Source organism: Paramormyrops kingsleyae, chromosome 13, assembly GCF_048594095.1.
Source record: "Paramormyrops kingsleyae isolate MSU_618 chromosome 13, PKINGS_0.4, whole genome shotgun sequence".
NCBI lineage: Eukaryota > Metazoa > Chordata > Actinopteri > Osteoglossiformes > Mormyridae > Paramormyrops > Paramormyrops kingsleyae.
Genome location: NC_132809.1, coordinates 28,214,701 through 28,237,966, shown reverse-complemented (window position 1 = coordinate 28,237,966; position 23,266 = coordinate 28,214,701). Strand labels below are relative to the sequence as shown.

The window sequence follows — 23,266 nt, the reverse complement described above, 5'->3', positions numbered from 1 at the left end:
TTAACCATTTCTATTGCCATAAATATGGCAAATGGCAGGCATTTTGTGTCGTCGTTGTTTTACGAATTGGATAGCTATAAAATTATTCCGGAAAAACGAATGAATCAAGAGGAAAACTAATTTGATTGTGTAACATAAAACAATATTTGCATTTCTGGCTGAGTGACAGATAAAAATTAAGCCTGGATCATGTTACCAGTAGGTAAATTGGTCTGAATCCCCAGGAGGACAAACATATTGTGAAGCACTACCACAACTGGGGTCTGGTGTGAGGTCCTTTATCTTATGGGATGCGAGTCTGTGCCAAATGTTTGATTTTTTTCCTGCTTGGTCAGTCACCAAAGCACAAAGGACATGAATCATCGACAGAAAGCATTTCCTATTGGCCAAGCTGAAATTACAGGTCATGCGGGGAGAGCCAGAGGGTGTGTCATTAGTGTCACTGCAGAGCAAATGATATCTTCCACTGGCAGGTTTTAGTTTCCTCTCCTACTTCAAAGCAAGAGCCACAGTGATGGGGTCAGACTGGGGTCACAGGCAGGATATGGGGAAATAAGAGGTGCTAACAATGATTTGGCTAACGGAGGAGTCTGCTACTCTGCATGCCGACATGAGTTCACAAATGCTTTAATTCACTGCCATTTACTGTCATTTTAAAATTAATTCAAGCCTTCTTCACAAAGCGCAGAGAATAACAGCACTTGGTGAGACATTCCACACCCAGATAAATTAAGCTGAGCCTCATTTTGCATAGATTCCCCAGGAGGATTTATCCCAATGTTCAGTGCATACATACATTCATAATGATGAAGCCCAGGACCGACTCCATAGCTAAGCCTTCCCAGGCATCTGTTCCCAACCTGATACTCCACAATAACTGCATTTCTCCTCCAGGTAACCATAGAAACACCGAAGCCGATCTGTGAGCCTGATCTGTGAGTCCAATTGTTTTATCACCAGGTAGGGAAACCACTGTTTTCCAGAAAACCCACTGCTGTGTCCTGTTTGGTAGTCATGCCAAGTCACTTGGCTACCCTGACATTGCAGTAGCGTAGGGTTAAGACCCGTTCAATCACCCATAAGTAGGAACAGCCCATAAGAAATGACCCATGTCAATTTAGCATATAGCATGAAGATAATCTAATCATGTGACGTACTAATCATGTAACAATGTTTTCTTAAGATTTTGATACAAATTGGATTGCTAAAAATAGGAAATAATTAAGCTACAATCAAATCCCAGAGAAAAAGAAAGAGGTGAAGCTCCACTCTGCTCCATCAGATATTGTGGGAGGTATGTGGCTTGGTGGGTCTGGATGCAATGCCTGACATCAGAAGGTCGCTAGTTCAAATCCCAGGGTTGGCAGAATGATTTAACCATTGGGCCCTTGAGCGAGGCCCTTAACTCCTAACTGCTCCAGAGACTGACTGACCCTGCTTGGCAAAATAGTGTCTGCTAAATGAAAAAAATGTTTTGGTCTTTGATAGATAATAGGCAGAACAGGGAGGGAGATTGCTTTGACATGGGTCATTGACCCCCCACCCCAGAATAAACCGCCACCCCCCAGACTACACCAGAGCTGAACAGTGACCAGGGGAGCTGACCTCTGAATGGCCTTGGGGATGCCGGGCTTCTTGGAAAGCCGCTCGCTGCAGCAGTCCACCAGCCTCTTGAGGATGTAAAGGCAGTCCCTGAAGGTGGAGAAGAAGGGGTAGTGGCTGACTATACACAGGGAGGTGAGGGTGCTGTTGCGGCTTTTTGAGCCCATCCTGGATCTCCGCCTGCCCTGGCCGGGCTCGGCACCCAGAGGCAGCGCGCCACTCTCTGTGACCTCGCCTTCGTGTCCTGCTTCGGCACCATCTGCTGGCCCGGAGGCCCCCTTGGGGCACTTCTCGCGGCCACGATGGCCCTCGGCTCTGTCCGCCTTGCGGAAGCACCTCTGGAAGGAGCGGTAGAAGTTGACGCAGATGCCATAGCGAGTGACCCCAGAGTCCTTGTCGGTAAGCATGAACACGAAGGAGGTGTCGTCGCGCAGGCTCATGCGCTTCTGCCGCATGCGCTTCTGCCGCATGCTCAGGCAGCCTTCGGGCTGGCAGAAAAATACAACGTCAGGAGGCAGGGCGAAATCAGCATGGTCCTCCAGGGGGTAGCGTCTCAGTAGCTGGGGGGTCTGAGCCACGCTGTCACTGCTGGGCTGCCTGCACATCAGAGATAAACAATGCAGCAATTCAGGGAGTTCCGCACCAATACATTTTCGTTGAGTAACGCAAAAATTTTCTTCCGATTTAGCCTTCCGGCCGATACTACCACAGATCTTTTTTCCCCCAGAGGTAAAGAACATTTTCAGTGCTGTCAGACAACTAACCTTCCTGTAAACGCATTAGTGCGGATGCCCATAAACGTAAATATATTCTTATGCTTATATCAGTGAGCTGTGATTGGTTCGTTCTTGGCTTGTGACCCTTTTCTGATTAGCTCTCTTCAGCTCGACGTCTCTTTTCCTATTTGGTTATTCTTCACGGGAATGAAGAATGTTTCTCCTTTGTTTTCTCGGAAATAAGACACATGTGAACACTGAGGATGTGCAGGACTTTTGCTACCTGGCATTTTGATTACTTGAATGCAGCCAAAATGTGTTTTGTGTACATTGTATGCCGTTCACAACTATTGTACAGCTCAAAATGAGACTGAACCGGAGCCAAGTTTAAGTGCAGCTCTAGCTTATGATAAAGACACCCAGCCATTGAACATTAGAGTGCACAGAAACCGAGAGGAAGAGAGTGAGACGTGTAGTGACTACATTTCTGGATCCCTGTGTTGTTGCTGCGATTGTTCCACTTTGTATTAGCGACACTATAGTACTGTGATATTTCACTTTTGCTAAATAAAATACATACATTATTTTTAAACACATGGTTGTGTGTGGGATTAATCAACAGTTGTTTATAAAAGGTGAACTTAATTAGTAATTAAAGTCAAAATAAATGATTCAAGATATATACTTCCCCACTTCTACAATTACAAAAAATTTTGGTTGGACCAAAAAAAAAAAAAAAAAAAAACAAACAACATGCAAATGACACACTGTGCTTGAGTTACAACAAACATATTTATATAAAGTGCACCACATGTATATTATACAAAGATTTGGCTAAATGTGCAAATTAAAAATGTCAGAAATATCTACATTGCTAAAGCTAATTATTTGTGCAGTTGTGAGCTACCTCATCCTTTTACACGGAGCAGTCTGAATGGAGTTTTTTTCCAACGATAGTAATAACGGTAGTGCAGATGCAGGTCTGTTATTTTGGGAACTCCCGTAACAAAATTTTAGTGCCTTAAAAAAAATTTATGACATAGGGCCCACTGGCTAGCACGAATTACTACTGATCTTAAAAGCAGAGTGCCAAAACAAAAAATACTAGCAGTACGCAATGGTGATTTTAGAAAAAGGGACATCTTCAACAAATTTCATGTCATCTCATGTCATTTCATGTCAAATTACAATCAAGCTAAAGACTACAAAAGCTTAAATTAGTACTGAATATTTAAAAAATCTCAGCAAAATCAAGAATGAAGAGTACAGATTAGTGAGGCCAGATTAGTTCAGATTATTAACATGGATTGCATTACGCAAGGCACTAAAACACAATAACTCACATTTTCCAGCATTTATATCCTCTTGAGCTAAAACCGATAAAATCAAAAAGTACAAAGGTATTGCAATGCAAATTAATTGTGTAATAACTGATACTTGCAAATGAATAACCTTCAATGTAGTAAGTTCACAAATATTTCCTCTATATTTGTTGTTGTTGTTGAGAATGAATTAAAAATTAGAACTGAGAATTTTAAATGTTTATACCTCTAAACATTTCAAGCATTTCAATCTGATCAGAAAGTGAAAACCCTTTAAAACTATTCAATACCAATTATGCCAACAAACATATTCCTTTTTGCATAGACTGAGATTTTCTGTTTATTGTCGAGTTCTGGATTCTACAAGAACAGAATTCCAGTTCCTAAAATAATGAAGCCAGCCGCAGAACTCACCTTGCCCCTACCACCACCAGGTAGTCCAGCAGCCGGGAACATGGTTTCTTCTTCTCCATTTCCTTCTCCTTTTTTAAGTCATCGCAGAACAATGTATCCAATCATGGAGCTGCACCACTGCCGTACCTCAGAGCCCAGAAACGCACAATGTTAAAACCATTCTGAAGTCCTGCAAACTCTCCGTGGTGAAATATCTGAAATTTTGAAAGACAGGAACAAAGAAAAAGTTATTTTCCCCCCCCACAAGCAAAGTTAAAGACTTATCTCCATGTGAAAAACTTATCTGCGATGTCATTAAGTTATCCTCATCTCCAGCTTAATAAAACAGATGCTGTCTGTCACCCTACAATGGCCAGGCAGAAAAGACGGAACACAAATCCATCTAATATGTTTAATTTCCACCACAGGAACCCTTCGTTTCTGCAACTGACCCAAAAAATGAGCACTAGTAGAAACTTCCACATGACCCCTCCCCTACCCCACCCCCCTTTCCGGAAGTGGCAGTGCCCATGAAAACAGTGAAGGCAGCTAAAGGGCCCAGGGCTATAATACCAGCGAAACTGCCAGCCTCCCCACCTCCATGTGGAGGCCTGGGACCCAAGCCCTTCGGCCCCATGAAGATGTACTGCCAGGCCTGGAGAGCCGCATGAACAGGATACCACCCGACATGCATTTCGATACGCATTCTCAAATGCGTTCATTTTAGCCCTATCCACAGATTATATCGCTTTTTTTTTGACCGAGGATAGTATGCGTTTTTGAAGACCCTGTCGTCTGGACATGCTTCCCAAAGGTGTGTGAGAAGACCATCAGCTGCCCGTTCTCAAGGACACGTTCGCAGCCCGGCAAGTAAATCATTTTGGGGTCATCCTCCACGCAGGACTATAAACCACAGGCACGTACACAACCACAGAGCAAACCATCACTGTATTCCTAAGAGTGCAGATCGACCACTGAAGAAGTGACCTTAAGCACTTCAAAGCACTATTTCCAGGAAGGAAAACATTAAAACCCGTTTTACAGGAAAAAAGCACAACATCAAATACGGAATAGCCCCTCAAGGTAATGAATGCACGTATTTCTACAGCTCCACTTAATTAATCGTGTGGCAAGAGTGAGAACAGCACACCAGAAGAGTCTGAGCTGTCAGTTTGGTTAGTTAGTATTCCTGAGGCCTCCTACGCGATGTGCGGCCAAAGGGATGGGGGGGGGGGGGATGCAGATGCCCGCACCTGACTCACATTTCTAACGCCGTGACTAGAACTTCCCCTCCAATAATAAGACACAAGGTCACAAGGTGAACTATCATGTGATGTCACACGTTCCATCAACTGCTTGGCGAACAGGATGATCCCGGGAGCAATTGGGGGTTCAAAGCCTTGCACAGGGGCACAATGGTAACGCCAACTCCATCAACCCAGGGATTTGAGCCAGTAACCTTCCGATAGGTGGCTTGGTGTCTTAACCCAGTAAGACACACAGTGTCCCCTGGCACAGAAGCAGCTGGTAGAGCTACCTAGTAAAAACACTTGACAGTCTGAGCAGGACTCTATGGCCTTAGCTTTAAAGGCATTACGTCATACGATACCGAGGGGAGTCACTCAGAGAAAGTTTAATGGACTGAATCTCATCAATCCCCATCTAACATTATACAGTGGCTAGCCGCACTCTTACATGTCTGCATCGCATACGAACACCAATCTCTCTCGACTCGCTTCAGCAGCAGCTATCATACAGTAAATAAATTGACAGGGAGGAAACTGAATTTAAGCAGTGTTATGGCTGGTGACATATAATTGAGAGGCAGGTTACTTTGAAAGCAAGACAAGAGGGCCGGAAAATAAGAAAACTGCGTGAATATTCTGGCAACACTGTGTTCCAATCAAAGTTTATAAATGGAAAAAAATCCATTCAGTACATCCTATCAGAATTACTCATTTTTGCTGAAGAAATCACAATCTACATTTTCCATATAACATAAAAGGGGCAAGTTTTCCCCACCCCCGCCCAAGTATATCTAAGGCAGATATCAGTCACACAAAATCCTACAATTTTTAATTATTCTTTACCGCTTCTTCCCCTGATCAGGAGATGGCCAAACATTTATATATTAATGATGAAATATCATGCTCTGTCAGAACACGTCACGTCTTCAAATAATACGCACATGAAGAACATTTATTCTCCGAAAGCAGGAAGACCTGCCCTCCAGAAACAATAAGATTTTAAAATCACTCTCATGTTTCTAGATTATCCAGACTGAACACACTTGTTTTCACTGTTATATAACATCAACAACAGCCCCCATTCCATGCTGGGTAATAATCTCTTTTTATTGTTCATTGTTCTGAGGCAAGAGCACAAACAAATCTGATTAGGGAATTGAGAAAATTAAAATAAAAAACAAGAATATTATATATACACACACACACACACACACACACACACACAATGCCAGAAAAATGCAGATTCTACTCCGATATCAAAAATAAATTTAAATTAACACATCCCCATTTAAAGCATAGAGGTTTGGCTGTAAACACAAAAACAAACCGACATTTGAAACCAGCAAAAAGGCAGATGCAAACATAAGAAACATGTAAAATTGATAAACAGAACAGAACTGTGGCCTAAACCAAATTTAAATTGATTTTTATATTGATCGAAAAAAAAATTAACACATGAAGGTACTGGCTAAGTTCAGGGTTTATATTATTATTATTTAAGAAATGTTCTGTAGGGAGAGTCGCTTGGAGGGTCCTAGTGCCTCTTCAGACCCCCAAGTCTGGGGATTCAGCTCCCACCTTCTGACTCTGTGTGTGTAGAGTTCAGATGAAATGGTTACCAGTTTCTCAGTAAAATTCCTAACAGTTAGTATTACTGTTTCAGATCTTAAATCATCAATGAAACCGTGGCTGATCACTGCATTTTGAAACAGAATCCATTCATGTTAAATACTGTGTCCAGCACCAACAAAGATTAATCACAGCTAGTCTCCCGGACGCAGGTGCGCTGGTGCAGCATGGATGCTACGTGGGTTTGTTTTGTGTCAGAGAAAACATGAAAGAAGTTAGTGTTAGTACTCTGGAGATCTTTAATGTTGATGTACATCTGATGTGGTTTTCATGCGTTTACATAAGGTATTAGCTATGTTATTATTTTAATGTTTGTGCAAACAAGAAGTGCAGAGTGCTGCTAATTCTGTTTGTGGTTGCCAGTATAAAACTTGGTAAAATTATTTCAGTTTGTGTATCAATACTTTTTGAACATTTTCGGCAACTAATAACCGTGAAACCTTCCCAAACCCCTTGGCTTCATTCAACCATGCTTCAGAGATCCAGTCCACAAAACACAGAAGAGTTTGATTTGCTTTATCCCCTATCTGGTCATGACAGTTGCAGGATAAATGCGTCGGTGTTCAGCGTTAATGACTTGGACGTCTTCTGAAGATCAGAACATGTCAAATCACATTTGTATCACCATTTATGTTCAGGAACATTACAATACCTGACATTTGAACCATGCTGCATACTGGATCTTAACTACAGAAGTAGGCCCTGCACGATAACTCACACACAAACATGCACCCACCATGAGTAGTCTAGCTTTGATCTTATCAAGAAAAGTTTAACTTATTTAGACTATAAAACATCATTTTCCAAACTGTCAGTAGAACTATACTTATGACCTATTATTATCATTGTTACCACCACATCATTTGCTGAAATTGTTACAGGGTATTTTCAGATATTTTATTATGATTATGGACAAAAATTGAAATTAATTTTATTGCCTCACTACAGAGTTCTTCATGACTCATGTGACAGAAGAGGTTCTCAATCTGACTCACACAAGCTAGTCCTGATAAGACTACATGCTGTATGACGAACAGCTAAGAGCTGCTCAACGAAAAGTCTCTATCCATGAAAAAGAGAGGAAAAAAAACAGGTGGGTTGTGGGTGTATGTTACGAAGCATTTGAAAAGTATCTCTGTAGTGGCACGACTCCCCTAGAATAGAACAAAGTTGGAGTAACAGGTGACTAAGTTAAGCTACAATAATTCGTGATATAATGCTGATCACTATGAAGATGTTAATGATGACAGGTGTCAAGCTATGAGTAAGTAGAGAATGCCGTCTTTAACAGAGAGAAGTATAAAAAACTACTGCACAAGTACAGGTATACTGGAATTCTTCTCTTCGCCTGCCCCGTCTTGCTCTCCATAGCTTGGGGGTCACAAGGCAGGGTCAGCCAACGTAAGGCACCCCTGGAGCTGGGGTATAAGGGCCTTCCTGAGGGGCCGTATCCGAGGTGGGGCCTGAGCCGGCGACCTGCCCAATCACAGGCCCTTCCTTAGGGGCCGTATCCGAGGCGGGGCCTGAGCCGGCGACCTGCCCAATCACAGGCCCTTCCTGAGGGGCTGTATCGGAGGCGGGGCCTGAGCCGGCGACCTGCCCAATCACAGGCCCTTCCTGAGGGGCCGTATCCGACCCGGGGCCTGAGCCGGCGACCTGCCCAATCACAGGCACAGAGGCTTAGCCTGCTGAGCCACTCACCGCCCATCACTAATGATCTTCTCATCACTCATCATGCCTCCTGACAATCCTGCTATTCACACATCCCTCATAAGGCGACTGCCTGAAGAGGAACCATTCAAAAAGCTAAAAGTATGTAACAAGCTTAGGAAAATGGTCCAATCACACGGCACCTCAGGAATCCCCAAGATATATCACTTTTCTCATACTGCTTTGAATTCTGGGAATTAGAAATCTGATTACATTTAGGTCAAGGGCATCCACTATGTTTTGAGCTCAAACCTACTGTGCAGGGGTCAGCTTGGAAGCCATATGACCAGCTGGTCAACACCATCAGTCACTGGTCACTGGAACAGTCCCCGGAGACACCCTCCCTCCTGACTCACATCTCTCCTCCCCAATCACCAGACGCAATCTCTCCCATAAACCCCGAGCTAATCTGATTCTGCTTGGTTGCTGTAGCAACTCAATCTGCTTTCTTCACTGGCCTAGCAGTGAGGGCTATTTTTATCTAAACATGCTGACCCAAACATGAGCACAGTCGGAGGGGGGAGAAAAAGCCATTGTTGATGCTGACCATGCTAATCCTGCTTATGTAAGTAAATAAGTCTTCAAGAATCAACTGCTTCCAGTGGCCAAAACAACAATTGCACCAACAGTCCAAGAAAACCTGAACAATCACAAACAATCCACAACTTACTATTATACTTATTTATTTGATGTTTTATGGATATGACACCAAGTCTTTGTGAAATGCAACATCATTAAGGAAAAATAATTTTATATGCATTACTACTATTAACAATATGAGCTTCAGGGATCCAATACAATATGGATGAAATTTATATTGATACAGTAAAATCCTGTTATAGTGGACTCGCTTAAAACGGAATATCGTCTATAACGGACGAGGTCCGCTGGTGCCGGCCGTGCGCCTTTACGTACATGCAGAAAAAGCATTGGATATAGCGGACTCTCATATAATTGAATTTCGCTTATAACGGACAAACAATTTGGTCTCCAGGGCCGCTTTTAGATGTAGTTTTGTTCGGCTATAACAGACATGAGGCTCCGCCTACAAGGCGCATGACATGCCGGTGACATCCAGCGCAGATACGTAGTCGGGATTGTTAATAGTCACGCATCTGGTCAGGTAAAGTTGGATTACTACACGTACAATATAATAATCTATACCACACGTGTCTGCTGGGGTGTGGCATGAGTAAATGGTGTCCTGTAGTTGTGTTCTGGGCTTACAGCAACTCTGGATATAACGGACTTTGAATATAACGGACTGTTTTGCCAGGTCCCTTGAAGTCCGTTATAACTGGATTTTACTGTAACATGCAAAAAGACAATCAACTTTGCATTTCTATAAAAAAAAAATTGTTACAAATGGAAAGCTGATTTTTTAAATATATTTTTTTATAGATTTTTTTTTTTTATAGAGTAGTTAAAAAGAAAGGCTGGTACAGGTTTGCATGGAGAACCTTGTTTATCATACCAGTGTCTAACTGCTCTCTAACATGTAACTATGCCTGTAAATTTGGTAAAACCTTATATCACCCGTCTTCAGGGGCGTTGCTAGAGATTTTGGGCCCCATGAAAGCATATCATATTAGGCCCCCCAGTCCAAACCAATCCAGTTATTTTCCTAATTTTTTAGGGCCCCTGTCACTCAGGGGCCCTTGGAATCGTCCTAGCTTTCCTCCCCCTTACGGCGCCCCTGCCCGTCTTATTACAGTTTAACACACAAACGTAACAGTTCACTGTCATAGACTGTTAACACAAGGCTTTATTCCTTCAATATCAATATTACAAGATGCTGAAGGGCTTATCGCATACAGGCAGCTGTCGGAAAATTCTCGTGCCCCTTCTAAGGCCCAACGAGGCTCATTGTCACAATTTTGGAACATGAAGGCGAGAAGCACGTCTGAAGCTGGAGCTCTTAACTGAATTTTTCAATCCAAAGCATCTTATGTACTTCCTGTTGCGTTTTCCCATCTTTCAAGCCGGAAATTTACCAAGACAATCGTTTCCATCCGTTGATCATACTCAAGGGAAGGGGGCTCCCTCCGGGGACAGGAATCAGCCCTCCCCCCAATACAGCAAAACTGATTAAGCTATTATAGCAACAAAGCTCCAAGCCCCAGGTTTCCATTGATTAGCTGACTTAGCCACCCCCCAGGACCTGCTGTAGACTCCCCAGGGTGCACATTTGTTTACTCTACACCTGCTCTCAGCCACCGGGCCTCAGTCCTGGCGAGATACTCGACGTAGTTACATGCACCCATGGAAACCTAGAGCTGGAGTTTACAGGGCCAGTGTAACCACCATTATGAGCCAAGGATATTCTGAAAAATCTCTTGCCAGTGCCAGAAGACTTTCACAGACCAAGGTTATTTTTCTTTCTTAGTTCTACTATTGTAACAGAAGAGCAATGTGGACTGGCTGCAGAAAGGAAGGCTCTCGGCGAACGAGACTTGCTTATTTACATTTTGCTCATTTAACAGACAATGTTATCCAAAATGACATGGAGCAACTGAGGGTTACGGGCAATGCTGAAGAACCCAATGGGAAAAATCACTCTGCCATACATTCACCTTGACATTTGTATCATTGGACAGATCCAAATCCAGTGGTGGACACGACTAACTGAAAGCTTTGATAACCGTTAATCTGCTAACTCCACAGTTTAATACGATAACAATAAACCGGTAAACCACAAAAATTTAGCTATCCGCTAACTTTTATTACATGATTTTAGTTTTGGATTGGTTTTTGGCTCTGAAACCCTTAAAAACAGACCTAAAATTTTAACCTGTTCAACTCTGAAGCCCCATCTGTCAGATTAGAGTGATTACAGCACATATTTAGGATTTGGATTCTGTAGAGTCTCCGGTACAAATCTGCACTGAGATTTTCTTTCTATGATATTCCATTTGCAAGATATAAGAATTTTTGTAGGAGAAACCCTATTTCATAACTGGCCCATGCATGCATTTTGCCCCCAGTGAAGCCGCTAGGGGACTACAAACATGGTGCCATTTACCCAGAACTAGGAAGGAGGGTTTTGGCTCTGTATTGGTCTACAGCTCTGTCAATCAGAATCCAGAAACAACAACAGAGGACCTGTATCATGAAGCAGGATTTCTTGTTTAGCCGGCTAACTTACTGTATTAAAGGTAGTCTGGGCTAAATATAACTGAAGGAAGATAAAGTCCATTTAAATCGGGGTACCTTGGATTTAAATCCAACAAGTTACCTGACTAAGCAAGAAATCCAGCTTCATGATTCAAGCCCCTGTACATGTTCACAACAGAACAAATGTGTGTGATTATAGGGTTTACAAAAGTTTTTGTCTGTTAAACGTTATTCACTTTTCCTGCAAGAAAATGCGAGTGGATTTATAGTTAGAGGAACTAAATTTAGGGGAAGCTAATTGGTCCGCTAACAGTTTTAAAAGTTAGATGAAACGCTAATCTGCTAACGTTATCTCCAATAAATTAGTGGATTAGCGGAACCCTGCCCACCACTGTGCTAGTCTCACAAACGCAACGTAATTTCACCATTACCATGCAAAAGTTTTGCGTTAACCAAAACCTTTTTTTACGGCTACAAAAAGCATCACTGGTGTACCTGTTAAATGGTATCATTTAATAATTTATTTCAATATGGCTACGGAAAACTTTTTTTTGTGCAAAGCTCTTTCCTCTGGAGTGACAAGTGACATTCAACAGCTCCACCATAAACCCACAGCAACCAGTTTGTGGTCTGGCTCTTATTCACTTTAATAATTCAAAGCTGCATAAAAAATGTATAGCAGTTACAAAGTCCCCTCAGACAGTGTGACAAGGAGAGCGGCAAATGCAAAGCCACCACTGCAAGGTAGACTGGGAACTTCTATAAAAACTTCATTAAACTAAGGCTATTATGGAATAAGGGAACCCTTATAATATTGTATAACCTTAATGTAATTTAACCACCATCATTCAACATCTCCCAGTCAGGGTTGTGGGGAAGAAGTTAGAATGATAGTCCATGACAGGGCACATACATGTAGACTACAGACAAATCGGGAGGAGGTCTGCAGCCTATCCCAGGCAGCATGGGACACAAGGCAGGGCTACAGCCTGGACACATACACATCCATTCCCTCAGAGCCACCATGCCCACATCACATACTTTATATGAAATTTAATTGGAGATGTGAAAACCATAAAGCTGCAAAAATCCGTTTAGCACAGGAGATGAAGACGCGACCAGTCATCTGTTTAATGGACCTGCCGGAAAATATTACATCAGTATGTTTTTAGGCTAATGAAGGGTCCCTGGAAAACAATTTTCCTTTTAGAAAAGAAGTTCTGGTAAAATATTATAAAACTCTTCACAGAGACCCTTTACCAGAGACTTCTGTTCAATTATACATGTATAAAAGCCTGTGAAACGGTTATTACCAAAATACCTGCCACCAACCATGAGCTAAGAATATCTCAGAGCCATTCCCTGTTCCCATTCACTCCTCAATTGTTTCCTGATAATCACCATCATTACCAAACTATGGGTCCTTCGGGATATTTCTACATGAAGCCCAAATCTTGTTGGAGTCCTCAGTATAAAGGCCAGTGAATTACTGCACTGAAGAGCCTGCATTTGGCCCCAAATACTGACCGCATGATTGCATGGACAGTACAGTATATATGCAGTGCAATGATTAAGGCCACATTGTCGTAACCAAGAAGGTCATCAGGTCACATCCCAGAGGTCCTGCTGTAGCACCTGTGAGCATCTTTGATAATTAAAATACCCGGTTTTATACATTGGTAAAAACAGTAAAAGAGATGCAGGCTAAACAAGTAAATACACTATTATATCTTATTGATTTATTGACAATGAAAGTTAAATCCTAGAGTGGAAGAGCGACAGCCATTGTCAGAGGCAGATACACCAGCATGTGCTCTAAAGAATGCTAGCACCGGTTAACATTTAATCCGCTATTTCAATAATTGAAATATATTGAAATTGAAATATATGACACTCTGCAGAGTTTTGGGAGCAATTTCTTCAGATAAAACATATTACTGAAAACTGAGCAACAAAAACCAATGCTATTAAACAGTCTGTACTGCAGTTCAATATTCTGACATATAATCCTCCAAGCATTTTAAGGAATCAAAGTGTAATTCAAGTCTTATTTGAACATATTAATGTTGAATGGACTGATAAATTCAGTAACAGACACCATTATGAATGCATACAAATGGGAGAGGTAAAGAAAATGAGATATAGTAAGTAAAAAAGTAACATAAATGTCAAAAACATTTCACTAGAGCAAAAACCACCACAAAAAACTACACTCTTCTTATTGGCCCCATTAATACACTACTCTTGGTCTGCCAGGTTCATTAAAATTTCAAATTCATAAAAAATCAAAAATTACTACCATCTAGGTTATACCATTAATTTAAAAGTTCTCCGTTTTAGGATTATGTGAATATCTGAGAGGCTTGCTAACATCAGTGTGTGTAAATAACTTAAGGTTCCCCAAAATGAGTCTAAATATTTATTTTTTCCCCATACAGTATATTGTGGTGCAACTCATGTTGATTTCAAATAATTCATTTTGAGTATTATTTTAATTAAATCATCAATTGGAAAGAACAGTGAAGTTTGACTTTGCCAAGAATGTCTGAATGTTTTTGCAAGGCACTGTACAGAAAGGTGTCCTTTTTACATATGAATGTCAACGGCAGCACTAAAAATAAACTTCTTAATAATATTCCAGGATAAATTTACTTTCGCATATCATTTCTACAATGGCAATTCATTTGAGGTGCCATAAAGGCAACCTGCAAACACGCCGGCACATACTGACGTCAATGAACCATCAGCAGGACCCGCAAAAAGGGAGCGCAGCGCTATCCAATTACCTCTTATTTTCGGGGATTACCTTTGCAATCAAAAGCGGACAGCGGAATACTGGCAGAGCAAACAGCCCCGTCTCTCATTCAGTTTATTTTTAATTATTCGCAGCGGAGACTCAATTGTAATAGCATCAGCCCGACAGAGGGAAGCAACAAAGAAATATGGGGAAGTAAAACAAACTTAGCCTGGTAGGTAAACAAGGTCCCGGTGCTTAATCGTGTTAACAGAAGGGGAGCACAGGTAGTATCTGTGGTCAGAGTTTAAACTTGAAAATACGCTCCTGTCAAAGTTGGGTTCGAGGGAAGCAAAATCATATAAAGTAATTTATCAATGCTTCCACAGAACAGTATCATATTACCCACTGCATGTTCACAGTAATGCAGCTTATGCGGTGTAATCACAAGACACTGGCCCAATGAGGAAAAGCGTGGATTTGCACCACTTAAAAAAAAAAAACTTACACCAAATAAGCACCAATGACAACACGATTTAAGCCTACAAAGTGCGGCCCTCATCGGATCAGCTGCAGCCTACAGCCCATTTGATTTAGTTTAACACTACATCCTCTCTTTATTGATGCCACGTTAATATTAAATTGACGTCTCTACCATTACTAATAAGAAGTAAACGGCACAACGAAATTCATTTTACAGTCCGGGCCGCGACTCTTGCAGGCTTGTCATGTGCTTAAAAGGCTGTCATCTGTTTGATCATGTTGAAGCTGCAAGGCTCGCAGTCAGCAGTACGGCGTACCCATACACACTGAATAAATGACCGGACAGGCCCCGGCATTAATGTGCCCTGACCAGAGATGCCCTGCAGCTGACGGATGTGCGCCAATGCTGGATGGCTAGTTTAGGATTTAGAGACAGAAAGGGACTCGTCGGGACGCTTTACATGTCCGTCCAAGTGCATTAGAAGGCAGGCAGCGAGCACAGTGGACGCGATCACACTGGCCGTAGAGATAATAGTGCACAGTCCGGTGGGATACACGTGTCCCAAACCAAGGATGAGTAACAACGGAACGGGTCAGCTACGTTTTCAAGAAGAAATGAGCCATCTTTGAAGAAAGTACGTCTGACTGCCTATCAACTCTGGAAAGCACTGTACTGACTGCTTGCAGCGGTGATGATGCTCACTAAGGTCCTACCGGTTTGTCACGAACCGCGTCGGAAAGTGCACGACTGCCTGACAACACCTACATAATAACGACGCTGTATTAAGTTTTTTGAGGCTCCCTGTGCTTGCTACAGCAGCTACTGTGAACTTTTTAATAATACCTTCCTCGCTAGTTATAATGCACAGCCACTAGAAAAATGCGTATGTTGAATATAACAAATAACGACGGAACAGTCAACAAAATACTGCTAATTACTCTAAAAATGCTTTCTTTGCTCGTCCACTTACCTGTCTGATTCGGCTGTATGGCTTTCTGGTAAGCTATAATGGACTCAAGACGTTTGGTGGTTTCTGAATAATATTCCAGGCGTACTTATTAATGATCGGAGGCATAGGAGCCGCTCCTTTGTGCTCGCCGGAGAGATGCTGCACTACAAGCCAGTCGGGCTGCATGACAGCTCTCACCTCCGCTACGACGTCATCGCGTCCAGTTCCGCATCGCGTGGGAAGATCCTACTATCTCCCCGAGCGGGGAGGTCGACAGCGGCTCGTGTAGCTCGCAGCTATGCGTTTCTCTCTGCCTCCTATCGCCTACAGCCTTCTTCACCATTGCGGTGTATGTAAAATTATGTAGAGCTGTAATTGTAAAGTTAGCATGAAGTGGCGGGAACTATACGTTCAATAATAACGAAATCGGACTGTTTATATTAGCCGATTCATTTGTACAAGCGCGTATTACATCCCCCCTTTGTAATAGTATAGCCCATTTGGACCTTTAGTGTGGACCAAGCGCTGAGCTCCAACTGTTGCAAGTTATTCTGAATTTTATTGGCAGATGCTTTCATTTCCGCTAATATTGCAGGTATGAAGTATTCCCCGACATACATATACGTAAGGAGAGTTAGATAATTCATAAACAAATTAGATGAAGGCCTAGGAAATTAAAGTTAGATTTTTCTTTTCGCAAGTAAAAGCTCCCCCTAGGGGAATATTGTGTTAATGACATTGTTTACGAGAAGAAACGGTGCTCACGTGTGTAAATTTCGATTTTCTGTATGGGTAACCAATTGATCAATGGCGACTTAAACCCAGTTCGTTTTCCACGGGGTAACCAGTAACCCTATAAGCAGCGTAATTTATTCTTGCTGAAGAGGATTAGACTCAATGGTTTATTAAGTTATTGCAAATTTTGAAATGCGTACAAAATCAGTGGCTGATACTGTAGAACAGGAGTTCAGTAATATAAAAGCTTAACTACCAATAAATGATTCTCTGCAGGAAAAGGAATCTCATTCAAGAAATTATTTGTTTTATTTTTAGCGTGCTAGGCAACTGTATACTTCCTCAATCACTTTGAAATTAGAAACAAACATATACACAAATTTTAATACACATTCGGTTCAACAAGGTACTGCAAAAATAGTCTTTCATAATTAAAAAAACATCTGTGCATATTTTTTGTCAGCATTTCACACATAAAAGCAGGACAAAAGGAATTAAGGCAACAGTTTTAGAAAACAAGTCTAAACACAGATAGCATAAAGTACAAGGGAAACCATTGTTTCAGTTCTGAAATATACTTTTAAACGTTTTGGTATAACAATCCGGGGATGACGAAGCCTGATAAGTAAGTTTTGCTAAACATTTTAAAACAAGCGAAATAAGCAGTTGTTCATGGAACAATAAAACTGTACCACAAAGATTTATGGGTGCATTAGAAACCCCGTATAAACCAGCAGATGTTCAATTCAAGTGTGGTGTTATAAATCCAGTCAGTGAATTAGACCTATTGACAAAATAAGTGGAATGAAAACAGAGAAAGATACTTTAATTTTGATGTTACAGGATAACTCCAGGGACAGCATCAGTATTTGCCAAGGTTGTAGTAGGAAATGTACCTTATACCTGCACTTGGTTTATTTCCATCTACTTTTGAATCAGTTTTCCAAAAGAGCAAAGACTGATAAACAAGCACCTTTATCCTTTCCCTGATGCTCTGAATGTATCTATTTCATTTCAAATGCACAATCAGAATCTTATTACTCAAAGCAAATGTTGCACAAAAACTTAATAAATTTTCCCCCTGGGTCTGACACAGCAGCACCTAAATGGAAAGTTTATAAAACTGCAAGAAACAGTGCTCTATTCGAAGAGCTACTTGTGATGTTTGTGTGCTACTTGTTCAAAGTGGCCCACTTAGGTTACTATTTTTCCTGCCCCCCCCCACCCAAAAATATCACAGATGAGACCCAAGGTTAAAGTGCTAAAGCTCAGAGAAAGAGGTGGTCATGTGAAATAAATGCTCTGTTTTATTTTGTAAACTGCAACTTGCCTCGGGTATAGCAGCGGTAGAATTTACTGCAGCTCTTCCACATTGAAAGTATACAAAGGTGTCCCTGTAGCATCCATACATTCTTTACTTCTCTAAATGACATGGGGGGGGGGGCAGAGGACAAGTTGCAGACTCACCATGAGGAAGACAAAGTTGTGAGTGTAATACAGTAGATTCAGACAAACTATATCATGTTTGTCTGGGTCTAGGTATACGTGTGTTTTTATGCAACATTATTCTTTAATGTTTTACGCTTTGCCTCTAACCTGCAGGGCAATATTAAACATTTTACCCACATAAACATTCTGTCAGTACGAGATATAATATGCATTCTATGATTAAGCATGCCACACCCGCTAAAGCTCCCTAGTTTAGTAAAGTGAAAGATGCATTTTCTGAATGTAATTCATTGTCGCATTAACACTGGCTGTCAAGTCTGACATATATTGTAAGTACAGAGCTGCCAGGTTATACAGAGTTAACAAAGAATTCCTTAATGACATAAGCCCAAATGTTTTATTTCATGCCCTGATCTGAATTCCCCATAACTCTTCCAGGATGGACTCTCTCTCTCTCTCACTTTTATATATATATATATAGCCAGAAACACAAGCCTACAATTTCCTGAGGCAGTATCTGTAAGAAGAGTATTTCTTAAAACCTGCATTAAGTGGAATAAAATTTATATTAGCGACTTTGGCTTTGTCCCTTCAGATTTTTTGCTCTGTGAAGACGAGTTACATGGCCAGGAGTTGTGATGCAGAGAGCTGAACGTTACAGAGGAATGCCCAGAGTAAAGGAAACGTCACATCCGTCTCTGGGAGGGATCCAAACCTACAGAGGTATACGCTCCAACCAGACTCTTCAATCCTGACAGGATTTTGGCAGGACTGAAGGAGGTCTAGGCAAGGCAAGCCAAGAATGCGATGGTGACACTCCATCACTCGTGGACATCCCAGATCTCTGACAGGAGGGGTGGAAGCTTCTTGTCCTGGAGACGCAGGGCAAAGACCTGCTCTGAATGGACGCTGCTGAGGGTCCGCAGGCTCACTAGCTTCATCAGCATGCGTGGGAACATCAGGTGGTCCTGCAACACATGGATGGACTGAGTTTTGCTAGATTCTTCTACTATGGTAGCAGCAATGGCGGCACCTGGCAGGCTGGTGAAGTTCTTGGGCCAGATGCTTGCACAGAAACCTTCTGTTTTACACTAAGGCATGACAGTTGATTTAAACACTGTAGGATCCACTTGAGAACACAAAGCGACAAATACAATTCATACTAAAGAACAATAACATTTAGAACTAGTGATTATCACACCCAGGTTTTCTGTAGCAGTTCCAGTACTTACTGTAGGTCTCTTTAACCTGATGTAAGAGTGAAGAGCATCCACATACGGCTGCTGGAGTCTTTCCACTAAATCATGGTCATGCACGTTAGGACGGTCTGTAAAACACATCAAGAGGTGGCACAGTAATTAAGAACATGGACTTGTGTCCTGAAGGTTGCCCCAGCATAGACGTGATGAAGTATCTTTGCTTAAAGAGAATCCTCCAGTATAATACCCTGCTATGAATGACGAAAAAGCTGCGATATTTATGCATTCAAACATGAATTACCAAAACCTGCAGATGACCAAAGGTTCTCACAGTTCTTACTCACAAACACAGGTATATATCTTTCAGCAGTTCAGCAGTCCCAATAAGCATATAGACTCCTGCCATCTGCACAGTGATGGGATGAATCGGGTAAAAGTTTTCCAACCTGCTGAGAAGATGTTGATGGCGATGAGCAAGGCGTATTCGGCCTCGTCCAGATGCAGGTCATTCATTCCCTTGGAAAACTCAAAGATGGGGTTGATGAACTCCAACTGAAGCCCTTAAAATATGAAAATGCATTCAGAAGTTCAATTTTCTGGGAATTAAAGCAAATTGAAGCTGAGGAAATAACACGAGTTAATGTACTAAAGACTGATCCTAACAGACAAGAAACTTTTTCATAATGGATGCAAACCTGCTTTTGCAAAATCCTCCTTATTGTAACTGAAATCCTTCAGAAATGTGATGCTTTCAATATCAGGATTGTACCTTCGTGAGGTTTCCAACAGCATGATCTGAAGAGAGTATTTTAATATATGTGTGAGTAACAGAAGAGAAGAAAAAATAAAGGACCTTGGCAATGAACAGAGGCTTGGCAGAAGAACAGTAAATGGCAGGACTCCCATAAGAAAAATGTTACAAATAAAATGCCACCGTCACCAATCTGATGGGTGCGGTTCAGAAACCGACTTGCCATATGCTTCTTCAGAGAAGAAGAGTGTTGGGCTTCACCTCGATGGTGGACGTCTTGAGCAAGGCGATCTGGTCCTCTCGCGTCAGCTCCAGGAATCCCGGCAGTTGCTTGGCGAAGTCCACGATCTCCTGCACGGACATGATGGCCAGCTCGGTGAAGTGGGCGAATCGCTGCTGCCGCACCTCCCGGTTCAGGGGGTCCTGGCTCTGGGGCCAAGGCTGGGGCCAGACAAAGTGAAACCAAACTGATAAACAGCTGCAAGGGATGAAGACCCAGGCTGGGCCCAAATATGAGTTGCCCTGTGGCATTAGAACCAACGTACGGTGACTTTGGGCTGGTCTATGAAGGACCTCTTGTTGCACTGTTTCTGCATGGTCACAAGCTTCTCAATCATCTCCTGTTGCTGCGGCGGTAGCTGGGCTGATTCGGCCCCCGGTGTGGGGGTGGCCAGAACGACAGAGCTACGGGCTGACTCTTCCTCGTGCTGCTTCTTCATTTTCTTCAGCCGTATCTGCTCCTCTGAGAGGACACCTGAGTCATGGGAACAGAGCGTGTTTAAACACAGCATGATGTGTTCAGTGAACCCACCTTCTGTGCTTTCATTCCTGCCAAATGGTTGTATAATGCCTTTACTTATGGTTTAAATGGGTAACAGATATATTCCTAATGCGGTATGGTGGCTCAGTGGGTACCACAGTTACCTCGCGCCCCCAGGATTGCTGATTTGAATCTCGCCTCCGGTCTGTTTTTGAAGAGTTTGCATGTTCTCTCTGAGTCATCTGAGTTTCCTCACAGTCCAAAGGTATGCTACGCTTATTCTAAATTGCCCATAGTTTCATATGCCCTTGAAATACACTGGCATCCCATCTACAGTGTAATGCCTGTCAGGTGTCACCTGACCAGGATAAGCACTTGGAAGATGACTGGAAACAAATATAAATAATATGCAAATAGTATTTCTACATATCTGCTCACATAGGCAGAGCAGTGTAACATCCCAGTACAGCAATGAAATAATGCTTCATTTGTTTTTCAGACAAGTATGAATACAGGTAGATTGGAATGCTTCTCTTTGTATGTCCCACCTTGCTGTCCTTTGAGACCCACACATATATGCATTTGAGAGCAGAGTTTGATGTCAGGGCACAGGGTCTCCCAGTGATCTGGTGCCCTTGGAGCATTTGGGGGGGGGTAAAGGGTCTCACTCAAGGGCACAAGTGAGATGTGACGATTTTGCCGAGCGGGGGGTTTCAAACCGGCAACGTTCTGATCACAAGACACAGAGGGCTGACCTACTGAGGCAGAAACCACCTCCTATGCCTGCTGAAACAAGATCGCCGGCTGGAAGATGGAGCAGGCCTTCAGCCAGCGGGGGGCGCACTCACACTGCTCCAGCATGCCCGCCTCCCGGCACTTGCGCAGCCGGCACTGCTGGCACTTGCGCCGCATGTACATGTCCATCTCGCATTTGCCGCTGTTCTTGCAGGTGTACTGGGCGCCCTTGATGACGCTGCGGCGGAAGAAGCCCTTGCAGCCCTCGCAGCTCAGCACGTTGTAGTGGAAGCCCGAGGCCTTGTCCCCACACACGCTGCACACCTCATTACCCAGCATCTTGGGGGCCGGGCCCTTCTTCCTCTTCACCGGCTGATTCTCTGCGGGAGGGACGTGCTCCAGTGACACACAAACGCTCTGCATACACGCAACATGTGACTGCACTACCTAGTTTATATATGACTGCTGACAAAGAACGGGCTGGTTGTCGCTGAGGACATACTAAGTCCGCTCTATTCTCTCTCTGCGCATTCCTGTCTTCTATTAAAACCATGGCATATTTAAGCTTAATGTACAATTTAGCAAAATTAGGGAAGCCCAATTATGGAGGGGAAAAGATCCACAAAACACTATATGAACTCATAATGAAAGTTCTTTTGTCAAATATTTCTTAAAATCTTAAATTATAAACCATAGCAAATGGACACAGTGCCTTGGAAAACGATGCTATGCTTTAATTCTCATTTGCAGTCAAAGGAGTCACAGTTAGTTACAACAAACTGTATGAAGTAAAGTGAGTCATGATAAAATTTGCAACACTGCAGTTTCAGACAACATTTAACCAGCCTCTCCTGGGTCAATCGTCCATCAGATACCTGTAAAGTCTGTTTTGAGGTCAATGGAGTCCAAGGACATGGAGCAGTGCAGCCCTGGTCCCATGGGCTCCCCCTGCAGGCCACCAAGGAGGAGGGGTTGCAGAGTCCCATCATGGCTGCTCTGAGTCAACATTGCACTGGGGGGCACTTCCAAACTCGAGTCCAGCTCTGGCACCACCCCAAACAATTTAATTTCACCTGCAGCGGGAGACAGCAAAGAAAAAAGAGCTAAATAGCATCACAGTTCCGAGAAGGAACACAATCTGGATCTGTTCACCATACAGTACACGCTTGTCAGCCTATACAGGTATTTTCCTTTTCATCTGGAATTCAGGCTTCATCTCTCATTTGGCACGATGCTGATATTCTTTGTGAATGAGCATACAGAAAAGGAGATGCTACAAGGCATTTCAGGATTTCTCTGAATTTAACTATCCACTAGCTAGAAACCACAACTGACAAACCCCTGCTGGACAAACACAAATTGCATTTTTGAATTACAACCAAAGATGATGTAAAAAAAAAAAGTTAAAGTGCATTTATTTTGCTCATATTTTAGATAAATGCAATGTGAGGGGATTGTGGATAACATTAGTGACCTACGCATAGGAAAAAATTGACCCTTTCAGAAAGACCCATTTGTGTAAGTGCTTAAATGGATTTCTGTACAACTGCTCTCAAAAATGGTTCAATCATGAAGGGAAAAACAGGTCTCAAAATAAAACATCATTTACCCACAGCTATACTGCAGATACATTTTAAACGCCCGTTATATTCTAGACACACTCCTTTCAAAGAATAATTTAGGTGAGATGAGAAAATCCCCAGAAAACTGGAGAGCAGAGGTTCACCCAAGCAGATT

General features: G+C 42.4%; 2 protein-coding genes across 23 annotated transcripts in view; both read right to left on the bottom strand.

The window, feature by feature from the left end:
• Window positions 1-16,113, bottom strand: part of LOC111851848 (MAP kinase-activating death domain protein-like) — a 51,780-nt gene extending 35,667 nt beyond the window's left edge. For 15 of the 17 annotated variants that reach the window (XM_072698523.1, XM_072698537.1, XM_072698531.1 and 12 more), the window contains exons 1-4: window positions 15,922-16,113; window positions 4,055-4,248; window positions 3,662-3,688; window positions 1,606-2,199 (exon numbers count right to left, since the gene is read on the bottom strand). In XM_072698523.1, the coding sequence (XP_072554624.1) occupies window positions 1,606-2,199; window positions 3,662-3,688; window positions 4,055-4,113 (680 nt within the window). In that variant the 5' untranslated portion in view covers window positions 4,114-4,248; window positions 15,922-16,113. The remainder of the gene's footprint in view (window positions 1-1,605; window positions 2,200-3,661; window positions 3,689-4,054; window positions 4,249-15,921) is intronic. The other 2 variants (XM_072698524.1, XM_072698530.1) reach the window with 2 other exon arrangements.
• Window positions 16,114-16,920: 807 nt separating this feature from the next.
• The window catches only part of LOC111851925 (oxysterols receptor LXR-alpha-like), a 30,894-nt gene continuing 24,548 nt past the window's right edge, over window positions 16,921-23,266 (bottom strand). For all 6 annotated transcript variants that reach the window (XM_072698517.1, XM_072698520.1, XM_072698516.1 and 3 more), the window contains 8 exons: window positions 22,405-22,602; window positions 21,643-21,909; window positions 20,580-20,788; window positions 20,296-20,475; window positions 19,979-20,078; window positions 19,730-19,843; window positions 19,317-19,411; window positions 16,921-19,052 (listed from right to left, as the gene is read on the bottom strand). In XM_072698517.1, the coding sequence (XP_072554618.1) occupies window positions 18,906-19,052; window positions 19,317-19,411; window positions 19,730-19,843; window positions 19,979-20,078; window positions 20,296-20,475; window positions 20,580-20,788; window positions 21,643-21,909; window positions 22,405-22,602 (1,310 nt within the window). In that variant the 3' untranslated portion in view covers window positions 16,921-18,905. The remainder of the gene's footprint in view (window positions 19,053-19,316; window positions 19,412-19,729; window positions 19,844-19,978; window positions 20,079-20,295; window positions 20,476-20,579; window positions 20,789-21,642; window positions 21,910-22,404; window positions 22,603-23,266) is intronic.